Source organism: Perca flavescens, chromosome 10 (assembly GCF_004354835.1).
Source record: "Perca flavescens isolate YP-PL-M2 chromosome 10, PFLA_1.0, whole genome shotgun sequence".
NCBI lineage: Eukaryota > Metazoa > Chordata > Actinopteri > Perciformes > Percidae > Perca > Perca flavescens.
This window is the reverse complement of record NC_041340.1, coordinates 11929950-11953748: the sequence shown is the minus strand read 5'-3', so window position 1 is coordinate 11953748 and position 23799 is coordinate 11929950. Positions and strand designations below refer to the sequence as shown.

The 23799-nt window shown below is 39.7% G+C and overlaps 1 protein-coding gene across 2 annotated transcripts; it reads right to left on the bottom strand.

Moving 5' to 3' along the window:
• Positions 1-621: 621 nt before the first annotated feature.
• Positions 622-22350, bottom strand: stag3 (STAG3 cohesin complex component). Of its 2 annotated transcripts, none has more exons than XM_028590262.1 (32): positions 22262-22350; positions 21802-21924; positions 20994-21090; positions 20467-20688; positions 19530-19626; positions 19108-19184; positions 18551-18755; positions 17691-17842; positions 16663-16860; positions 16152-16250; positions 15569-15648; positions 15045-15152; positions 13586-13682; positions 13143-13245; positions 12838-12941; positions 12201-12293; positions 10192-10284; positions 9795-9995; positions 9081-9148; positions 8821-8908; positions 8258-8338; positions 6926-7018; positions 6443-6611; positions 5814-5947; positions 5275-5376; positions 4467-4600; positions 4174-4296; positions 3710-3888; positions 3133-3316; positions 2356-2457; positions 2109-2208; positions 622-1201 (listed from the first exon to the last, which is right to left on the bottom strand). In XM_028590262.1, the coding sequence occupies exons 2-32, from the start codon at positions 21828-21830 to the stop codon at positions 1151-1153; spliced, it is 3663 nt and encodes a 1220-aa protein (XP_028446063.1). In that variant the 5' UTR covers positions 21831-21924; positions 22262-22350; the 3' UTR covers positions 622-1150. The 2 variants fall into 2 exon arrangements, with proteins under 2 accessions (XP_028446063.1, XP_028446064.1); XM_028590263.1 differs by having other exon boundaries at positions 21802-21921.
• Positions 22351-23799: the final 1449 nt, after the last annotated feature.

Below are 23799 nucleotides of genomic sequence, written 5' to 3'. Positions count from 1 at the left end.
GGCAGTTTACTCACAAACATTGTTCATTAAACTTGTATACAAAATTTATCCTGAAAAGAAAAATGATGATATGATGAAAATGATTGGTATGAACTTCTGCACTGTTCAGAGTGCATTGTTAATGTCCTAGCCTGTGACAAGATATAGTATTTCCAGGTTAATTACTAAAAATGTCATGGATGATTTTGCTTTATTTTACGAATATGCACCATTTGGTTTCTTAAATGATAACGGAAAAAAACAAGCATACATTATCAATCTTAAAATGATCCTTTTATTGAAACACCAACAAAAGGCTTTTTTTTCTAGAATAAATGAATATGAGCAGAAGATTCTAAACAAATGTATTGCTTATTAGTCACCTTGTTTAACATTTGTATTAGTATTATTTCTTTTTCTTTAGTATTTAAAAATTTCTCTCCAATTTACTAACCCCTGGAATATTGTTCTCATTGTGTACTTCATTTCTTTAGAAAAAAAATACTTTATTTCATCAAAAAATAATTATTGAAAAAAGGAGGGTTTTTTTGTTGGATTGGTCTTATTTGATCCCCAATAGCTTAAGCATAAGCTAAAAGCTATTCTTCCTGGGGTCCTATAATCTGTCTGATACAGTAACTAGCTTTAAAAAATTTTTTTTAGGAATTTATGTACATCACACTGTAATGTGAGCTTATTAAATACACTTTCAGTGTTACTTTGCTCAATCAAGCATCTTTTAATTTACATTAAATTAACAAGTGTTAAACAAAAAAACTAAACAAAAAAAACTGTCAACAACAGTGAAAGATATGAAACTAAATTCAAAATGTGGAACACAGGAAGAAAGACTAAGTTTGCTACCAGCCAACAGGGATCTAACTGAACTTCAACACATTTCTTTTAAACATTGTGTTCAAAACAAACATTCCTAATTGTGAATGGCAACAACCTTTGTCCCCAAACTTCATAATCATTTTGACTTTCTCTTCCCCTCCAACAAAATGAATGACTGAAATAGATCAGATAGGTGAACTCTGTCATGTAGAAGAACAGTTGGCCCTAATTATACACTCAAATGTACTGAAACCACTGAAAACGCAGTAGTGTTAAAGAGATACATTAAAGAAAGAGAAGTGCTGTTCCCCAGGCGGTCCGGGTCTCTGTGCCATCACTCAAAGAGCTCATCAAGGATACTGGCGGAGGTGTGGCGTGTGGAAGGCTGCAGAGCAAAATCAGGACGAAAAAAGTTTGAGCTCGCCAGGAATGCAGTCTTTGATCTTCATTGACTTATTTTGTAGAAAAAAAGGCACTGTCCCAACTTTACATCTCAAATATAAATGTATTTATATTCTATTCACTGTACACCAGTTAAAACTAGATTAACGCCGCCATAATGTACCATTAATTAGTCTTTTAATCAGCTCCACAAATCACAAGTATAGTACACTTTTACAGGCATTAATTAAATTGTAGCTGCGTTGATCTAGTGTGGCACAGCAGTAAATCATAAGGGGCTACTTAAACTGATGCGCATGGACTTGAGACAATGCTGTAAATACCCAAATGTAATAGATAGATAGATAGATAGAGATACTTTATTAATTGCAAAGGAAATTAAGGTGTCCAATTAGCTTACACACACACACACACACACACACACACACACACACACACACACACACACACACACACACACACACACACACACACACACACACACACACACACACACACACACACACACACACACACGACATTCACATACATACTACAAAAATACAAAGGAAGATATCAATAGTGTGCTCTTACAGTAAAATTAGATTGTAGCAAAAAAATGCAGAAAAGTGCCATGGTAACGTAGTGTAAGAGAGTTTCAGTGCAAGTTCTCTATCTACTCAAGTACAACAGGCTACACAATATATCACAAATAGAATAATCATTACTTAACTATACATATACACTAATGAATAATGTATATTATAATGTATATTATAGCCAAACATTTACAATTATGTAGACAAATATAGGATGTAAAGCTGACTTATCAATCGTAAGTATAGTATTCCCTTCTGTTAATGAGTGTAAATAATGTGTTGTAAAATGTTGCCAAGATTTGTTTTTTTTACCAGTGTATATGTAGATTCGTGTTCAGAGTCACTCTCGTAATCCTCAATCTCAGGCTCTTCTCTTTCTGCGTCTTCGTCCTCGTCCTCAATCAAAGACAGCCTGAGGGAGAAAACATGGCTCGTTTTAATGTTGTTATTCTTAACTGATAATAGCTATCACGAAATGAGACAAATATTCACAATTTCTAAATATTAAAAACAATTCGGTTGTGAAACCGTTTGTATTCTGCTGTACGATCAGTCTTACAAGGTGAGGTGGGAGTTCAGGTCTTGCTGATCCAAAGGAGGGCCAGTCTGGCTGGAGGAGAGCTGGTGTCGTTTGACGGGCCTTACCTTTCGTATTTGGGACCTGGTGAACAGCAGCAGATACATTTTAGCAGCCGTGAAGCCTTTGTCTAATGCTTTTATAAGTTCTAGTGTTCTGAGACAATTTTTATCTAATATAATGATAATGGCATAATAATGCAGGTACACCTTTTCAAAGATCAATAAACTTATTTCTAAAGAATATTTAACACTGGAACTGGAAGACATTTTAAATATCCATAATAAATGAAAAACAACCAAAAACAATAAAATGGACTCTCAGTCTCTGTTAAAAAATGCACTGGAATAAAAACCAAAACCAATAAATAAAATGGAATTTCTTCTAGCTGCGATCATTTTTAAATGGAAATTAAATGGATTTATCATGCGATTAATTGATTTATTGCATTTTTTTCATGCAACAGGCCTATCAACAACAGAAAAATTAATCAAAACACAAATGTTTCTGCAGATAAACAATTCCAACACGGGTTGAATGTGCATCCGCAATGTGCATGGTCATGGGTCACATCTCTTGCCACATTCAGGCACCGTCTCTCCCCCTTTCCTCGCCGTGCAGTTCTCACACTAAAGTCATGATGCCATGTTGAAAATCCAGTAACCATTTTTTTTTTTTGCTGTGGCAGAAAAGATTTTGCCAGGGCAGGAACACTGATGGCACATACTGCAAACGTGTTGTTGATAAAACTCAACTTACCCTAAGGAGAACTCATCCTCAGACAAGTCGCTGCTGATATCCGATTGTGTGGCGCTGGGTTTTTTGGAGGCCAGGGGCTTGGTTGATTGTCTCTGGGCAGTGGAGGTGAGGGCTGGCGTGTGCAGGACGCTGTGGATACTGCTGCTGTCCAACCAAGATCCTCTGATTGTGCTGGCAACTGAACCTGGAGCAGACAGAAGTCAACTACAGAAGGTAATAACTGTGACACTTTGTTAAATGTACAGCATGTGTTTTACAAACTACAGAGAGGAATTAGTCACAAAGTCACTTGGTTCTGCGAAGTCCAATGGATTCACAAAGACACATTGGCAGGGAGAGAAAAAGCCAAGTAGTTAATCAATCAACAGAAAACCGACAACGATTAAAATACATTTAAATACAAAACATTCTCCGGTTTCAGCTGTTAAAATGTGACAATTTGCAATTATTATTTTTTGGTTTTAAATCATCATGAATTGAACATATTCAATAATAACCAAGAGAGCCCCTTTTTATGTATTACTGTTAACATGAGTTGTGAATCTATACACAAAGTTTTGTGTGAAATCCATCTCACCCTGAGCAGTGGTCCTCTTGCGTTTAGCTACAGGGCTGCTATGTGTGGAGACGACATCTCCTCCCTCCTCCGGTTTTCTGGCTTTAGAAGAGGAGCGGCCCTCCAAGGAACGCTGATACATTCTGACTGACGGCCAGGAGAGGGCAGCACTGGGACACTCTGATTTCACAAACGCAGCCCTAGGAGGGGACGACAGGGTTACCGAGAGATAAGGAGAAAAGCGGAGAAACCTTTATAACCTAATATTTAGTGGTTCAACTTTTTTTCAGGTTTCTGTAAATTATGAAGAGTCAAATTACAATAAAATACAATTAACTTAAGTGGCATTTCAAGAATGAGCACATTATTTTCTAGGGCCACTGTTATTTTGTCAAGACAATAGCATATCATGTTTATATTGTTAAGATAGTATTGATATCATAGTTGACTAAACATGTTTGAGTGGATGAGTTTCAATTTCTCACAGCTTGGTGCGGTCCGGTTGCAGCAGCTTGAAACTGAACTCGCTGAGGATCTCCAAGAAGGTCACATTCACGTGCTGCTCTTCTCCCTCCCGTGGTTCCCGAAATGCAAAACGTACACCGTCCCTAAGAGCAAACATAACATAGACAACAGTTTGAACATAAAAAACAAATTTATAACACAGAAACAGCTAGGCTGCCCATAAGAGCTGGAAAACTGCCCTCAGGGCTTTGAGAAATCAAAATATTAAAATCAAAAGGGCTAACTGAATGTTTGTTAGACACAGGTTACTTACATGTGCAGGGCCACCAGTGGTTTACGGACACGATGAAGATCGATGCCAAAGCTCATAGCAAGCCTCTTGGCCAAGTCTCTAATCTCACCGAGATCCTGCCTGCTGTGGTCCTCCGTAAGCATCTCTGAGAACAGCTGAACACACACAAACATGACTTTACATAAACACGTTACGCAAAAGGCATGCTATCCAAACAGTTCTATAGATATGGATGGGCTGTTTAAAAACACTTCTTAGAAATTCAACAAACTTACGTCTTTGGATATTAGGTTTTATTCTCATTTATAAACATTTGAGGATGCACATGCAGCTCGTGGGCAGATAACACATTCTCGCAATTATGATATGCTTGTATCTGGACTTTTTCCAGAAATAAAGCAAAACAACTTAACAGTAAAACACAAACACAAATATCCAAATAATTTCTTTATATACACCCACATGTTGATGAACATCTCTTAGATCTAGGTAGCTGTTGTTTTTCAGTGCAAAGATTTTCACTTATGTGTAAACACAGCACACAACATTTGAAGAAACATAAAATTATATAATAAAAAAAAAAACTAAAACACCAACAGCTATCACAATAAAAACCTGGCAATCAAAAGATGTGATTAAAGAGAAAACATTTAGTAATACTACTTTTAGTATAATGCAGTAATAGTATTCTTATCATAATTAATAACACATTTCAAACAAAAAAATTCACCTTCAAAAGGGTATTTGATGTATCAATTAAAAGTGAATTGGGATCACACTACAAGATAAAAACTCTCAGAAATAATTAGAGGCTGGTTATTTTGCACACCTGCTGCAGGCTCAGACACACAGTCTTGGCACTCTGAATGGGACTGATGAGCTTGCTCTTGCTTAAAGTCTCTTTAATGATGTCGCCAAAGTCTTTAAAGTACTGGAGAAAACCGGAAAGGAAAACAATTACTTCAGTCATGATCATTAGTTGATTCAATTAACAGCATTGTCTTAATTTCTAAAAATGTAAGAACAATTCACCGTTCCAGTCCTCTGCCGGACTCATTCTCAGCACCACGCTGGTTGTGAAACAGATTTTCTCACCATCTTCCACTCTCCTAGACATCCTCTCCGTTATTATATATTGTTATAAACTTGTTATAAACTTGTTTCCTGTATTCCTAATCCAATTAATTTCTCCAAAAAAAAGGTGGAACTGTTGATTTAACAATTTCTAAAGCCATCAATTGAACTATGACCACATTTTGCTTACATGTCCAGCCAACAGTGACACACAGCCAGTTGATGAATATGAGTGCTTATATGCTATGTTAATAAAACTTAACTATCCCTTAAAGCCCTTCTCTCCATCTCCACCTTGCTGTAGTGCTTGAAGACGTCGGTGGCGGCGCTGAGTTCCAGCACCCCGTAGATGACCAGCTTGCAGTAGCCAGACAACTGGTTGCGCTTCCTCTGGAGAAGACGTATCTTCATCTCCTCCTCATTCTCAACTAGAGAGGAGAGGAGAGCCAGAGCGGAGGAATGGGAAAGGAAAGGTAAGCATGAGTGACAGTAACAGACTAAATGTGAAAAATGTAGACGGGAGAGGCAAGGAGAGAAAACTTTGAGGTGTTGATAAGACGCAGCAAAGCAGAACGTGTGATGGAAGACTGGTATTTGGCTTGGGAATTGGCAGTACATTGTGAAATACAGAAAAAAAAACGATAATTTGTTATAGCAGCAGATTCTCAAAACAAGACATCAAAAACTATGTCTGCAGGCATAAATGATGAGAGGGTCCTCTGGGAGAGCTTTGGCAGTGTTAAAATTGAGTTTTTTTCCTAAAGCCTACACATCCACGAGGAAAACAAAATCATTTTCTGAACATCACCATTCACTAGTTTAAAAAATGGAGTTTTCCAATCGGTAACATTGTTGTCCCTGACTGACATTGCTTCTGGAAAGTACCACCGTTTATTTTTTTCATTTGGGGTTTTTCAAAATACCGTTGAGCTCAGCATCTTCAGTGTCAGAGAAGACGTAGTCCAGGAGGAAAGCAGCCATCTCAGAGCGCAGGGAATCTGACGGCAGGTGGACCAGCGCTTGGAGGGCGGGTTCAGAGCGAGCTGAACTCGTACTGTACAAGAGCAGCAAGTCACACAACAGCTCAAATGCCTGTGAATGGAAATACACAAACTTTGTTAGAATTTACCATATCTGTAAATTAAGATTCAGATATACAAGCACATCAAAGCTGACAAAAAGGTTATCAGCTTGCCAACAATTCTGTAGCTTGGTCAGTTTGTCTGAGGAGTCTTTTTTTGTTATTGGGCAAAAAAAGGAGCAATTAGTCTCAAGGACAATCATTGCTCTTTAATAAATGTCAGAAATATAGGTGCATAAAAAGGAAAAAATAAGCTTTTAACTTGTAACAAGCCACTAACATACAGTCTCAGTTCACTGTTCACATATGGGACAACATTACTTACTTGATCTCTAATCTCAGCCTGGTTCAAAGACAGACACGTTTGACAAACTCTGCAGAACGAACGCATCTCCTTCTTCAGACGGTTCAATTCCCCCTGGAGCAGATGGTGAAGGGGACAAAAGGGCAGAGGTACACAAATCTCAGATATGATCATTCATGTTTTAGGTTTCTTCTTTTCTTTAAAAGATTATTTTTTGGGCATTTTTAGGCCATTATATATAGGACAGCTGAAGACATGAAAGGGGGGAGAGAGAGGGAGAGAGGGAGGGAGGGAGAGAGAGAGAGAGAGAGAGAGAGAGAGGAATGGCATGCAGCAAAGGGCTGCAGGTTGGAGTCGAAACCCGCGGCCGCTGCGTTGAGGAGTAAACCTCTGTATATGGGCGCGCGCTCTACCAGGTGAGCTACCCAGGCTCCCTGTGTTTTATATGTCTGTGTGTAGGACAGGAACCACTATGATTACTACGGCTATCCAAGTAAATTTTGACAATTTCTTTAAGATTTGCATATTCAGCAAGAGAGTCAAAGTATGGAGGTAAAGAACAGCACCGCCACCTTGGATACCAGTAGACAGAAAGAATACTCTATTAATCCCAGCGGTAAATTCAGTAGGTTGATGACGGACACCCTTCAAGAGATGGAAACCTATATTTGCTAATTCAAGTGCTCTCTCCCCAATATTAATTATACAATCCTGTTCCAAAGTAGATAGTAGCATAGATAATGCATATCTATGCATAGAGGAGGAACCTGTCAACCTGTGGTGCTATTAATACATAAAAACTGAAAAGAGATCAAAATAACTTAACACAAAGAAAGGACTTGCATGTATTTTCTCTGGAACTCTAGTTTAGGTAAACATACTGTAGTGTGTGTGAGAGAAAAAGTGCAGAAAAGGTGAAAAGGAGCTCAAGAAAGAACAAGAGACTGACGAGACAGAACTATTACAAAAAAGAGAAACAGTAAGAAAAAGTGTGAACCAGTAGGAAATAAATGTCTAAGTGTCATCATGGGCTTGGATGCGCACTAACAGATTGTTTTGTTAATTGCCTGCTGTCTGCGCAGCTGGTGAATTGTTGAAAAACACAGACGAGAAGAGCTGCACAAATACACAGCAAGGCCACCAACATGGCCACTGTGTCATGAGATAGCCATCAAGGAAGTATTTATCATGCAGGTTATGTTATCGTGCACAGGTAGGCTAGCACTTCCAGGAGCCAAGTTAGTGTGCAACATCTCTCGGTGTGTAAAAGACGGAGAGAAGGTCAAACTACTTCTAAACATCCAAAGAAGGAGGAGTGCAGTGTTGGAGAAAAGCAACGTAGTAGATGAGCACCTCAGCTGGCGTGGAGTTGACTGCATTCACTTTGGCCCACATCAGGTAAAAGGCTGCACACTTCAGAGCCGACACCATGAGCTGAAATTATACAAAGGGAAAGTTAAAATCAACTTTTGTAAGAGATTTCGGTGCAATGTGAAAAACACATTTTCCACTTAACTTTTCCAAGCAAATCCATGTCTACATTAAACATCCATGTGGCAATACATTCCATCAAATTGAAGTGTTGACCTAGTAGCTGTGTTTATGATTATTCACTTTTTGGATCCAGCACCCAGCCTTCAAAAGCTTTCTAAGTATCTATGTGAGTTGAGTGCATCCAGTCCGATTTTGTTTTTTACATTAAACTACAGAAAATAACTTCATTAAGTTAAAATGATTGAACCTAGTTGCATTAAATTAGCCAAACACTTAATTTAGCCCAAACTAAAAATTTCTGTAATTGAACGTGGAGTACATTCGGAGATGGCTTTGAAATTTTTTTTTTAAAAAGTTGAAGTTTTTGGCCTCTATTATCACAATGGAACACTCCCCCTTAAATATCAGAATGTGGGACAGACCTCCTTGTCGAGCTCTCTGGACTCCATCCTGCTTTTCAGAAGCTCAAGACAAGAGCCGAACAGCTTCCAGCCTGTCGGATCCTTGGCACTGGACCACACACACACACACACACACACACACACACACACACACACACACACACACACACACACACACACACACACACACACACACACACACACACACACACACACACACACGTGTAAGAAAAAGTCTGTACACTTTTACTGCCATGTGTATTATAAGAACACACACTTACCTGCTGAGGGCTGCAATCCTTTTTAAAGCAGTGGCTGCACTGTATACGTCATCGTCATCTGCAGTACCCTAGGTACACAAACACACACACCCTTGAGAGAACAGATGCTAACTGATCTGTTTTTTTTTTACAAAAATATACAGACTAAAACAAATTAATTAAAAACATGTGCTTACATCTTGAGAGTTGTGATTTATAATCAAGTCAGTTTTGTTTTCTGCCTTCTTTTGGTGTTCTGCAGTACAACCCTGTGTTTATATAGTTAGTTTCATTATTATGTACTAGAATTATTAGGTTTAATTTGATTTAAAGGACAACTAAAATACAATTACAACATACTATCTTAAGTGAACATCTCAGAATGAGTAGTTTATATTATTAATGTAGGACAGATACATGAACTACAAGCCAGTTTATTAGGCACACTTAGCTAAAACTAATACAGCCTAATACAAAAGTCCTGCAATAAATCCTACCTTCATGAAGGTTATATTTTTCAGTTTTTTTTTTAAAACTGGTGTTGAATCAACTTTATGATAATTATGGAGGCTGCCGTCTGTGGTGCTGTTGAACTGTGTTGCATTATACAGATATGGGTTTGTCATTTAGCCTGCACTCATTGATATAAACGGGGTAAATAAAATAGTATATGCATGCATTTCATAACATGCCATATTTGCCTGTTTGCAAGCTTCACTGAAACTGCTCTCCCACCTGCAGCAGGTCACTTAAGTAGGTGCTAAAGCACTCGGTCAGGCTGTCCAGCAGCTGGCTGAATGCCAGGTGTGCGCGGGAGGAGAAGGTGTAGGACTCAGAGCAAAGGGTGCTGGCCAGTTGGGCGCAAGCCTCTAGCACAGTGGCCTCTGTGTGCTTCTCCACAATACCACATATCTGAGACAGCAGCAGGTCCAGATACTGACAGAGAGGGGAGAATGATGGAGGACAGTTCAAAGCAGAACAGGTTAAGTAGTAGAACTTTAGAATAAGAGTGGTTAAGGAGGAACTACGGGAGAGGGGTAATGATTCAGAAGGAACATTATGTCATTCCTGAAGAGATTTTAATCATCTATTCAGGGTAATTAATTATCCTCCACATTTCCACAACCCCTACCTTCTCCAGCCGTGGAGCGCTGTTGTACACCTCCAGGTTAAAGTAGAGGGGAGCTTTGAGAAGGAGGCTCACCTTCCCTGCATCTGCTGAGTACTGCAGGTCAGTGAGAGAAGGAGAAAATCACAGGCTCAGGGTTGAAAAAAATGTGAAATGAAGCAAAATAATATTGCATAGTTGGCAAACTAATTTACCTTCATTCTCAATGTAATACCGTATTTTCCGCACTATAAGGCGCACTTAAAAGCCTTTAATTTTCTCAAAAAACCTTATAAGCCTTATAATCCGGAGCGCCTTATATATGGATCAACCTCTCAAGGATCACTGTCACGTTGACGGGACACTGCGTCGCTGTAACCTCAATTAAACTTCTTATAACTTTAAAGCATTAAATCTTCAAAATATACAGCCATACGACACACCAATTGAAAGCTTAGCCTCTAAAGATTAATTTAAGCTCACATACAAAGCATAAGATGATTTATAGCAGTTACACAACTGTTACAAAGTAACAGAAAATAAAACAATTCAGCGCAATCTGCGCAGGTGTCGAGAGTGCATCCATACCGGTTTTCGTTGTCCTTTCAGCAACAAAGTGGTATTTTGACCAAAACTTGATTTTCATAAAAGAAAATCAAGACACAAGAGTCCACAAGAGTCCAAGGAAATGTAATATCCAAACTTTATATTCCAGAACAATCTGTTCGCCTCACAATGTTGAAGTTTCTGGCAGAATCACAACGGAAAACACAAAACAGTTATCCATTCCCGCACTTGTTATCGCCGCTAGCTTCTCTGCCCAGCTTGCTACATGATCGATGTGGGCGTCATCGTATTCCCTATCTTGTAAGCTTTCGATTGGTAGCTCATATTATCCAATCGTTCAGGTTTGCCTCTGATATAGCCAATGGAAGCGGACAAGCCGATGACAACATGTCAAGGACCACGTTGAGACGATCGATATTTTCTCGGACCACTTAGATTTAAATGCTATAAGACCCGTCTATCTTTTTAGCCAATGAGCAGACAATTCGATTGATATGCAATATGGGCATGACATTCATTAACATTAACAACGTTACGATGGGAGTGAACGGAGTTGTCAGAACGCTTAATAAAGTTTTACTTTATCTGACTGTTTAGTTGACATTCCCTTCAGCACAGCTCCATCTAGTGGATGTATAACGCAACCCCAGTCAAACGTTTGACTGCAGTATCTTCTATTCTATGCGCCTTATAATCCGGTGCGCCCTATATATGAAAAAAGTTCTAAAATAGGCAGTTCATTGAAGGGCCTTATAATCCGGTGTGCCTTATAGTGCGGAAAATACGGTATATGGTATTACTGTATGACTCTTTAGAGTAGAATTTAAGGTGGCAATGCTTCTAATGCTTCGCCAACACTTAAAATAATTGCTTAGCAGTTTTAACCCTGTTTACAATATAATATCAGTGTTATAAAGTATTTTAAAGTGTAAATATTATGCTAATTTTCAGGTTCATAATTGTATTTAGAGGTTATATCAGAATAGGTTTACATGGTTTAATTTTCAAAAAACACCATATTTTTGTTTTACTGCACGTTGCTGCAGCTCCTCTTTTCACCCTGTGTGTTGAGCTCTCTGTTTTAGCTACAGAGTGAGGCATCTCGCTTCTGTACCATCTTTGTTGGGAGTCGCACATGCGCAGTACCTAGGTAAGGACTACTACCCAGTCAGAAGCAGAGTATGAGGGCGTGCCACGCTAACAGCTAGGTGAGCATTATAACGTGTGTTACAAAGTGACGCACGTTTGTCACGGAGAGTAAAGGCTGGACTACAATAGAGCTGTTTGGAGCAGTTTGTGAACAGTGTTTTCTGCTGGAGATGATAAGTCCCTTTGGGGTGGACTTTGTTTTTTTTTCACTTTGTAAACCTATAACATGCACAAAAAAAGATATATAACACAATAAAGGGAAGGGAAAAAGCCAAAAAGAATAATATGAGCACTATAAGTGAACAGTGGCTGTGTACCTTGGCCAGCAGCTGGGGCAGTAAGGGGATGAAGTGTGTGGTGACACGTCTCCTGTCTTGTTCCTGGACCTTCTTATCCTTCATACCCAGGATCTAATCCCACAGGTACATTCAGTGAATATCACAGGTCAGCAGTTCAACCATGTGTGAGGACAAAAAGCATTAAGATATCATGAGAATGTGTGTGTTTCTATGTGACCACAGATGAGTAAATGGCCAGCACTGCTTAAGAAAATATGAAATAAAAGAATCCACTTTTCACAACATTGTGAACATTTAAAGCTAACATATCCAACTTTGTCTTAAAAAAAAAAAAAAAAAAAAGGTGGTCAAGCTAATGCCCAGCACTTAATGTAATAAGCTGTCTATGCTGAAATAGGATGAAACCAAGACTGAGGTCACCAAAACCAAATGTGTGAGAGCTGCCACAAACAGAGGAAAACTGATATTTGTACACATTAAATCAGGCTATATCTAATTTATTCCTGTTTAATGTCACAAAGGTGCGTATTGTAGCTTTAAAAATCTATGACTTTTTTATGATGGGTTTTGAAGCAAAAACAAAGAATGACATTTTTCTCGCCCCCAAGCTCCACTGTTGCATTAAACAAACTACAGACATTTATATCGTCACCACCTTCTTGCCCTGAGTTCTCCCAACAGGGGGGGTTGCCTGTGCTGCCTGTCTGATAGCACACATCATCAGCTCTATGAGAGCCCCCTCCTCCTCATACATCAGACCTGACAACACAGACGTACAGACAGGTGCTAAACTGAGTGGGGGATGGTTGAGGTGACACAATGCAGCAGCATCGAGGGAGCAGCACAAGTTGAAAAAGGAGCATAAAACAACTAACTGACATGAGTTGTATAAATTATTATTGTTAAACTGAGCTTTATCCAATGATGCAGCTAAGACACAAGTCGTATTTCGTTCCTCACCAGCCTCCTGTAGCAGTAATGCCGTCATAGTCTCCCAGTCTCTCAGCTCAGGTCTTGCCACATCCCACAGACTATCCACCAGGTACGCCCCATGCTCATGGAACTGTCAAGAGAGCACATGAGCTGCTATTGGATTAACTAAATTATCAGACAGCAAACATCAGTGATACTTGAGTTTTTAGGTGGAATTGTTGTTTCTGCTGTAAGAATAACAATCCCCTGCTGTCTTGTGGCTACTGTTGTATTTTGTTGTATTTTATAGGGAACACAATATAAAACATGATTTGAACAGTGTGTGTGTGTGTGTGTGTGTGTGTGTGTGTGTATATATATATATATATATATATATATATATATATATATATATATATATATATATATATATAAAAACATAATTGCAATGATTGGAATAGAGGGGAGACAAGGACAGAAAGAGACACTACCTCACTCTGGATGTAGAAAGAGATGAGGATTTGAAAGAAGGCTGCATTTTCACTTTTATCATTCTCCTGGTTGTCACTGGCAATCACACTTTTCAGCCTGACATACACACATAAAGAACACATTTCACATTACATTAACCAAAAATAAAGAAGTGGCATGGAAAAGTTGCACACTGATTTAAGTCAGACGTCACATTTGTGTAGCAATAAAATGCTAAGTATATAAATATATGCGGTTTGTGATTTACACTGCTTGTTTAAGTGCAAACCGTTATTAATCCAAGCTTTGGTGTGAATTAAGTTCATGAAAAAGTTTTTTAATGTTTTGAAGAAATAAATAAACAAACATATTTGTTGAATACGGAATAAGCCACACATACAGAGATGTACCTTAATGATACGACACTACAACACTTAGGGCCCCATTTTAACGATCTGAAACGCAAGTATGAAAAGCAGAACGCAAGTAGCTTTGTGGGTGGATCTCGGGCGCTGTTGCTATTATACCGGCGGGATAAATGAGTCTTGCGCCCGACGCAAATCTTAAATGGGTTGGTCTGAAGTAGCTAGGTGTGGTTTGGGCGTAATGTGAAAATAACCAGAGTGTCATCTCACATTCCCTTTAAGAGCAGGTGCGCTTGTTCCATGGCGGATTGCTATTATGACGGCGGATTTGCCTGGCGCATGCCAGCGGGAGCTGTCCGGGATGCGGCAAAGTAATAAATGCCCGTCTTGGCCGGGTGGCGATGTTGCTGCGGCCTCTCGGGCGCATCTCCTCAAGTCTGGAGAGGATTGCTGCAGCCATGGAGCGTGGGCCTCCAAACGCACCACCTGCTCCTGTTGTGCCCCTTCCTCCTCCCCCCACTCCATCTCCGTCCACCCGCTCCACCAGGAGTGCATCGCGCATTGCCACTCCCGGACCCTCAAGTGTCCAATCCCGCCATAGTTCAACATCACGTCTCCTTAATTCCTCTAATATTTCCTCATTTATGTCATCAACACATCCATGACTCATGAAAATGTTGTGTAAAACAAACCAAGCCACAAAGAATGCTGCGACTTTTTGAGGACTGTACTGTAAAGTGCCTCCTGACCGATCCAAACACCTGAAGCGCATTTTCAGTAATATTTTTCCTTGTAATTATGTATGGTTTGCAAAAATGGGAACTTCTGCGTCCGTTTAGATGAGAGAAGTGTATGCGCGTTGTGCGCACGCTACATTATGGCCAAGCATGCGCCCCTAAAATACCATCTTAATAACACACCACTGACTTTAGACTAGCGCCACTGACTTTAGACCAGGTGAGCGCAAATACATTCCCTAATTTACCAACTTACGTCTGTGGAGGGGAAAAAAAAATGGGAATGATACATGCGTCAGTGTACAAAGGCAATTGCACTGAGTGCAAGATAGGGCCCTTAGTCTGACAGGGTTTAGAAAAAAAGGATGAAAATGTACTTGTTAAAGAGGAAGACGCCGGCTGCAGACGCCATGCCTCTGTTTAGAGCGTAAACCAGGGGATAGATGTGGCCGCACTCCTCTTCTTTCAGACCTTCCTCTGTCCTCCTGCATATGTGCACACATAAAAACAGTTACAGGCCAAAAAACTTATTTGTAAACGTATTCTTTAGTGTTATCACAGTTATGAGTAACCATTACACTTCTATTGTTGAGAAAAATGTGCAGTATTTGGTTATTTTTACTTGGTTTACATCATAAGTGTACATCACTTTTTCAGTTACTCATTCAGAATCACATTCACAGACCTAGCATTATTACAAATGCTCTGAACTGCATTTCATTAGAACTTTTCTGTAATAAAGCTCAAAACTATCAATGCAAAAAAGAGAAAAGGCACATTAAAATATTGTATAAAAAATATGCTATATTTGGTATGTTTTGATCTACTAAATTGAAATTCCTGTACTGATTGCTACAGACAGCAGCACAGAGAAACCACCAGAGACAAAGAAACCCCTCACTGTTGGATCAGCAGCAACAGATTGACCACTTCCACTGCCACCTCTGGGTCTTTGTCCAGCGCCATGCTGAGCATCCTCTCCTAAAAAACACACACACAAACACATTCAGAACAGACAAATGAACAATCATGCCAGCAGACAAATGGCTATAAAAACAATTTTACCCACAGACATACACGCACGCACACAAACTCACTGATTAGGCGCTAAGCCATGGCATGAAAACCGTTTATCTGTAGCAGCACATGTGGCTTAGGAGGGTTTTTATGTGTTTGAGAAGAGCTTATTAACCATCAGTAATTGGCAGCAATTAACGCACCCAGACACACACCCAGACAAAGGATGAGACCATCACAACAAACAGGAATGGTGAAAAAAAACTAAAAAGGCAAAGAAATGGGAGGAGGCACAAAATACTGGGAAGAGAAACATAGGCAGGCAACAAAATAGAGACAATACAATAAGCTGGAACAATAGATTAAAGAGAGATGCTGAGACAGACAGACAGACAGACATGAGGGGAAAGGAAGGGAGAACAGAGGCATTAACTGAGGTGCAAGTCCAATCCAGAGGGATGTCTCACTTTAAATCTGCTGGTGAAAAGCTCCAGGCGGCCAATGAATTCCTTCTCCTGGTACAGACCCTGCAGGGCACGAACACACTGCAGACGCACTGGACTTTGCTGAAGGAAAGAAGAAGAGAGTGCAGTAACACACATACACACTTTATAACCTATACAGACTGATGCACAAGTCTGCTTATAGTGGACATTTCTCTTTGTTTAAGTGTGTGTATGTGTTCCTTCTTGTGTGTGTGTGCAGATATTCTACAATAGCATCTGGTGTAAGAGGCTGACAAAGACTTGAAAGCACAAATATAAATTAAAAAGATGCTTAATTTGGACAGCCCTAAACACTGCGGTCCTTGTCATTTTTAGCTACAATGCTGGCCTGCGGAGGGCTGCAGACAGACTCCTGCTACGTCTGTGACACATGTTGTTGACCAGCGGTGAGGGAAATAAAGAAAGAACATCATAGTAACACTTAACTCTATCATGTATTGTCTATTGTCTAGTCCTGTGTTTATGTGTTTACCTTGTCATGCAGGGTCCACCCCAGGTATTTAAGACACCCATCATTCAGAAAGTCTTCAGGGTCCGTTTTCAGCCACATGCCCAACTCCTCAATACAGGCAGCCCGGATCTCAGGCAGCCGGTCACGGTAACGGTGCACAAACACACCACGAAAAGTGGCGTTCATCATGGAGGATACCTCCTCCCTGTTCTCCCGCAGCTACAACATACATATGAATCACTAAGTCACCTGGACTCCTGTCTCTTTCATATACAGTCTGTGGTTCTGCTGGGGCAATAATCTATTATTGCTTTGAGGACCAGCGGGCAAACAATTCACACAGCTAAAAATGTTCCACATATTAAACCTTTCCAGGTTTAATAGCAACTAAGGGTTACATTTCACCATTTCTACATCTACTTGTATCATTCTAGTGATCCACAATTAGTAAGGGAAGTAGACGTTATATTGTTATTGTCACAGATGATTTCGTCATGAGACAAAACATCAGAGGTACCATTTACTTTACTCCTAATGCTTCGCCAACCTTAATAACACTTTGAGTGTGCACATCTGTTGTCCCTGATATAAAAGATGCCTGTCTTTCCAATTCAGAATTTATATTGCATGCAAACAAGGTGTGAAATTAGCAAGCACATTGTGCATTCTAGTTAAACCTTCTCTACTCCATTACCCAGGCTGGAAAGTAAAACATAAGTTTTTGACGCGTTATAATTGGAAAATCTATTTGGCTGGTAAAGAAAAATGACATGATTGAATTTCAAACCCAACAGCAAATTAACAACCGGTGTCTAACAAGCGAGGAAAATGGTGTATTGTCATCAAGGACCTACTGACATGCAAAACATGTCTTTGCACTAAGAAAAGACTGGCCCTTGGTATTGTCCATTGTATCCTTTCCCATGAAAAAAAGCACCTGTAAGATAATTCTTACTGTATAAAGCCAATGTGGAAGGACTGCTTTAATGACCTGCATGTTTTGTCTGTGAAAGTAGCTGGACTCATGCCAGTGTTTGTGTTTGTGTCACCTCACTGATGGTGGCCTGCAGCTCCTCCAGTCTGCCAGAGGCTCTGTCTTGCTCCCTCTTGCTGTTCTCCGTGTCGTATTGCCGCTGGGTGGTCTGCAGCTGAACCGACACTATCACAGCTACCTCCACCAGACCACTCATCAACTTCATGGCTGATAGAGAAAAACATGCAGATTTACAAGGCTAGACAGTACTGACAGACCAACATATAACCTTGGGTCTGAGGGGGATTGACAGGTGATGTCTCCCACTTTGTTGGGAAAAGAAAATACTAAACGAATCCTTACAAATCCATCCCAACGGTTATTTTGCCAAATGTCACATCTGATTTTACAATCGTAATGGAGATAAATGCTGCACAGCAATAGGCACAGTCAGTCCACATTTTGACAACAGCATGTGTCCAATAGTTAAAGTTACATCACATGAACTTAACTGAGGAGTTTTGTCCCTTTTAATTACCTGCAGTATACAAAAATAAATCCTTAGGGGATAAGAAATATAGGGGAGAAGAAATCACATGGATGAGCTTTCAAAAGTGGAGGTTTCAAAAGAAAACAATGACGAACAATAGAAGCCTATAATAGAGTACAATCTGAAACACAAAAGAACTTCTAGAGCAACTAAAACAGATGTCAGCTGAATGGAGCAGTTTGTTCTGCCTCCCAGAAAAGCAGGAGAAAAACCCTCCGGTATCCGAAGCATGGAGTCCAGGTTTTCAACCCTGTCAAAACCTAAAGCAAATGCGATGACCCGATGCGATTACTACCAATCAGCCTTAATACTATAATCAAAGCTCCCTTGTGAAATCTGTGTGTATACAAATATTGTATGCACCTGTATTGTACCGATGTGCTTACCAAGCAGGGTACTGGTGTGTCTGAAGGCTCTGACCTGGGAGTCAGACATGCCGGTGAGCAGAGCCAACAGGGAGGGGAAGAGGTACTCATCAAAAATGAGGCTATTCCGACAGGAGCTCACCAGCACCCGAATAAACTCGCACAGGCTGGCTTTGAATCGCCTTAGCTGAGGGCCTGGGGTGCACAGAGGGTAGTTCACTGAATCCTGGAGGATGGCCGGAAACAAAAGAAATGGAGAAAAAATCTTTCACTGTGCTTAGTATTAAGTTATTTGAGACAGAAGTGGTTGTTGTGCTAATGACAATTACATCAGTGGCGAACCCATTAACCCATTAATGTGCTCATTTATCAACATTAGATTTTAATTAGTTTGTTCCATCAAGCTGTACTCCATCCTTCTGATCATAATCTCCAAGGATATGGAGGTTGTTTAAATTTCTCAGCAAACTCAAACAGGATTATTAGAAGAATCAATGACAAAGAATATAAATTGCAGATATGTAAGAATAATCTTTATTGTTTTAGGATCTATTAAACAAACCTAAACTATGTCTCACCTCATTGAACTCTTTGGTTAGTGTGCTGATGATCTCGGCATTCTGCATGCTGTCCAACATCTCTCTGCTAACCACACCTGAACAAATAAATGAAACGCAATATCCCACATTAGGAATCAAAAGTGAAATAAACACCTGAACATAGATAAGTGTAATAATACAATAATTCTGGCTTTCTATTTGACCCAAAAATGAAATGACATGGTATGATTTCTTTTCATTTTCATTCCACTCTCACATACTATTGATATATTGTGTTGTCAATAGACAGAGGATTAACACAGCACCTAGACATTGCATCGTTACCATACTGGGAGATCAATAGCTGACTGCTGATCGTTGCCTGAGCTGTAATTGGAAAGATAATCTCTTGAACTTTGACTCCCACCCCCCAACTTGTGGGCTCCCTCTTGACCTCTGACCTTTGCATCCGCAGGACTGAACAATGAAGTTGATGAGCACCAGCAGCCCCGCCTCTCGGCTTCGCTTGTAGCTGTCCAGCCACTCGTCCACCACCGTCTTAAGATTGACAGGGAGATAGCAGCCAATGAGAACGCTGGACTCAGATCAAAGGGTCGACGGATATAAATAAATAACATTATGGATTTCAGCTTTCACCTTTCTTCCTACCATTGGCCTTTTGTGTTTTCTCAGTAACATATGTTTGCCCCACCGTCTCCCCCATTTATATTTTCAACTCATTTCAAATTCCAGTTTTATTCCCCATGTCCTTTGCATAATCATTTTTGGCAACCATGGCACCATTACACATAAATAGACACCACTTTAGAACATCTGTTCTGTTATTAATCATAGTGTAGCGTATGTAAAGTGTAATAAATTGGAAATATAGTAGAACTAGAACTGAGAAGCCCTTGCGCAACAGACTAAAATTTTGTGACTTGCAGTTTGCCAAATTTGCTGAATGTGTTGTATAAAAAGTAGGCCTTCACCCACAATCACCATCTGCATTTTGCTGCTGCTCTACATTGTAGTGACAGACTCTTTATTACTGCCCACCACACTTTTTAGCCTCTCTTTTGTTATGCGATTCTTTTTTGTAGTCTTTAACCAGAAGAGACTAGGCACAGCACCACAATGGTTGGGATGGACGCATGCTGTCAATCATTGCCTACTACACAACCCAGTGAAAACACTTCTTCCTCTTCGCGTATCAAAGCCAATTCTGTAGGGTCAAATCAGTCAGCCACTGACAGCAGATGATAATCTCTCTCATTGTTGCTCTTAGAGCCTTGTTTCTCTTCTCATTAAACATGCCTCCTTCAGCACCGCCCTCCCTTCATGTGTTCATCTCTACATCCCCTTCCCCCTTTGCTCTTCAGCTGGGGTTTTCCTCACCACCATGGCACTCTTTCCAGAGCGGACAGCATCATAGATATCCTCTGCACTGATGCCCCCGTTTCCCTCGTTCGCTCTCGTCACAGGTCTAGGAGAGGCCTGCCTGGATGTCCCTTGGGAGTGCTGCTGCAGGGAGGGGTTTGGAGGCGTGGGGATGGGGCTGGGGCTGCTACTGGTGCTGGACACCCTCAATGCAGCTTTACGCCTGGGTCTCTTGGGTGGCTTGAGATGAAAGAGATGGGAGGGCAGCTCAGCAGGAGATTTAAGGTGAATTGATGTTGTCAACTGAATTAGTGGTAGCCATGGTAAGATAAGGTGCAGGCTTACCACAGTGTTGCAGTTATTATGACTCTAGTATTTGATCTTTTATAAGAAGTAAAAGATGATAGACAATAATGCAACTTGATTCAATACCATTAAAAAAATACCTAACTTAGACAAGATCATAGCCCTGGTCTACTCCATTGTGAACAGTCTAAATTGTATCTTAATGAAAGTGAACCCTTTTGAGAGAGAAGATAATTTACCTGAAGTCCAGTCACTGGCGGTTTTCTTCGCTTTGTAGCTTTCGTTGTGGCCTCATAGTCACTGCCAGAATCTGAGAAGTCATCCAACTCCTCAAGACTAACAGACAAGAAAACTGAATCAAAACAAATTCTTAGCTTCAACAAATAATTATTACTAAGACTAACAAGACTACAAAGCCAGGCTGGTATCATGATAAAAATGTTGATGAATTGAGCATACAAGTTACTAATTAGTACCACTCAAGTTCTTGTAGCATTCGGTTGTTGTGGCCAACAGTTAGAGAGGAGCTTCCAGTGTCCCTCAAATTGTTATTATTGTAGTTAGCCTATTCCATTTGTCCTTGTCCGTTCAACCCTCTCTTACATATAGTTTGGACTGTTATTGGATGTTGTTTCAGCACTTTTTCTTAAATCTTTGCTGGCTAGTTTCAGCTTCTACAGATGTACACATGCTGCTAATGCAGTGCAAATAAACTGTGCAAAACTAAGGTAATTAAGGACAATCTCAATAAGCCTAGTTTTATTTTGAATTTTGACTGAGATATTCAGATACAGTTTTGTTTGTTAATCTGTGTGTTATCTCAGACATATCTTTATTAAATTTTGAAGGTTGGCACATTGTTTCATGTTCTGTCAACTTGTGTGCATTTTAAAATCAGTAAAATATGTATGTCAGATAAATGCTCCATACCCAAATACGTTCAATAACTCTACAAGTTTTACTTTGACTTTGTGACAAGAGTCTTAAGAGTTAAGTTAGCTAAAACAAATATAAAGTAATACATTAGGTAAGCTTGGCTAACTTTACCTGTCCAAAAGAGAGTCTCCACTTGCCATTCTCAGTGAAAGAGGCACCACAGATTGGAAATTGGTTTTGAACCGCAGGTTAGCTGTTCTTTGCTAACACTTTTTCAGCGGTAAGACCAAGCTTCTGTGCGGCAGGAGGAGACAAAATTAGCCAATTTGCATTCATATTATTACAGTATCTCAAATCTACATTATCGGACTTGCAACCATAATTCTGACTAACGTTAACTACTTTTTAAAATGTGTCGGCCAACAGACATATCATAAAACAAACTATTGAAATCGCTGCTAAGGAGTAAAGTTATGTCCGATTATGGATCTAATGAGCTGCTAACGTCCCTTAAACCGTTAGCTCAGCTAGCTAAACGTTAGCTAGCTAACTTAGCTAGTAGCCAGCTACCTACTACAGCGAAAATTAACCAATAATCATTATTAGCAAACTAATTGAATCATTGTACCACCTGATAATATAGCTAGCTATTAACCGATCAGTATGTTGCTTTCTTGTCGGGTTTTCTTCTCGATGAGAGTCAAGGGCGCGCAAAAGTACGCAAAGTTATGCTGGATGCCGATTGGCCAGCGCTTACTCAAATCATAAGACGATTGGTCCCTCCAGAGGGTCACTTGATGATCATTGGTCATTCAGAACAAGTAGTTCTGCTCTGGTTCTGCCTATGTAGCCTAGTAAATTAAACAGAAAAAAAAGACCCACAGTGAATTTAAAAGACAAAATGAGTTCAAGTTATGAATGTAACTCCTGCTGAATAGTAATAGTACACCATTATGGATATTTCAACTATGAGTTTCTTTATTTACTGTCCCGTATTGATTGTATCTGTGTGGCCTAGAATATTTTAGTCTGTCTGCTCTGTGTCTGTCCAGTTTTTAGGACCCTGAGGTGGTTGTCTCAGCTGCTACCCGCTCCGCCACCGCAGGCTCTTCGCCTTTCTCTCCCCTGTTGGTCCTCCTCTGCACGGTCCATTGTTCTGTATATGGCCACAGTCAATCTAGCTAGGGTGAAACACGCAACTTCTGGTCCGGACCTTTAAAATAAAATACCTATGTCCTTGCTTCCCAATTTCTTTTGTAAAAATGATGCAGAACATAACACACTATATAGGCCTAACCCCTCAATGGAACAGTAGTTCTGAATATAATTATGTACATTACTTAAATCCCCCCCCATTGTATAATAATAATAATGCAAACTACAAGATCAAAGTAGTCAGTTAAATATTGTGCTCAACAGTGTCAGCAAGCAGCATCAGTGTCAAACTGTCTCACAGTAGCAGATAAACTTTCAATGCAGCCAGTGTATTACATGCAAGAATGATATATTCTCATGTGGCTTCAATTAGCCTAGCTTTTGCTTAAAACTATGCCACTTTGAAAATCTGGTGCAGCGTATTTAAACTGTGACAAACCTTAATGAAAAAAAATGTAAAAATGTCAGGGTAGGACTATTATAAACAATTTACGATGTACGATTCATAAACCTTCCACACAAGGCATAGATCCAGGGAGAAAACACATGTTCAGTGTGAATAGGTCAACAAAGGTTATTCAACATAGCTCCATGGCCCTGATCCCAACCAGTGGTGCTGCAAAAATTCCCTTGGGTACAAAAACATGAACTTTTTTTAATTCAGCTATAGTAGAGTGGAAACATCTATAGCCATAAATTATGCTATACCAAATGCAAACTATTTAACATGATTTTGGAACATACTGTAAATTGTTGATTTATCCTCTGTTATGGTTGATCCTCCAATATAGAAAACAAAGAAATTAACTATAGGCTATACATTTTTTAAAAGAGCTTAAAATGTAGCAGTTTGGGACTACTCATATCTTACAGCAATGCAATTTTTATTGTCTTTTTTAAACTTATTTAAGATAATTTTTGGGCATTTCAGGACTTTATTTTTATAGGACAGATTGAGACATGAAAGGGGAAACAGAGGGGAAATGACATGCAGATAAGGGCCACAGGTCGGAG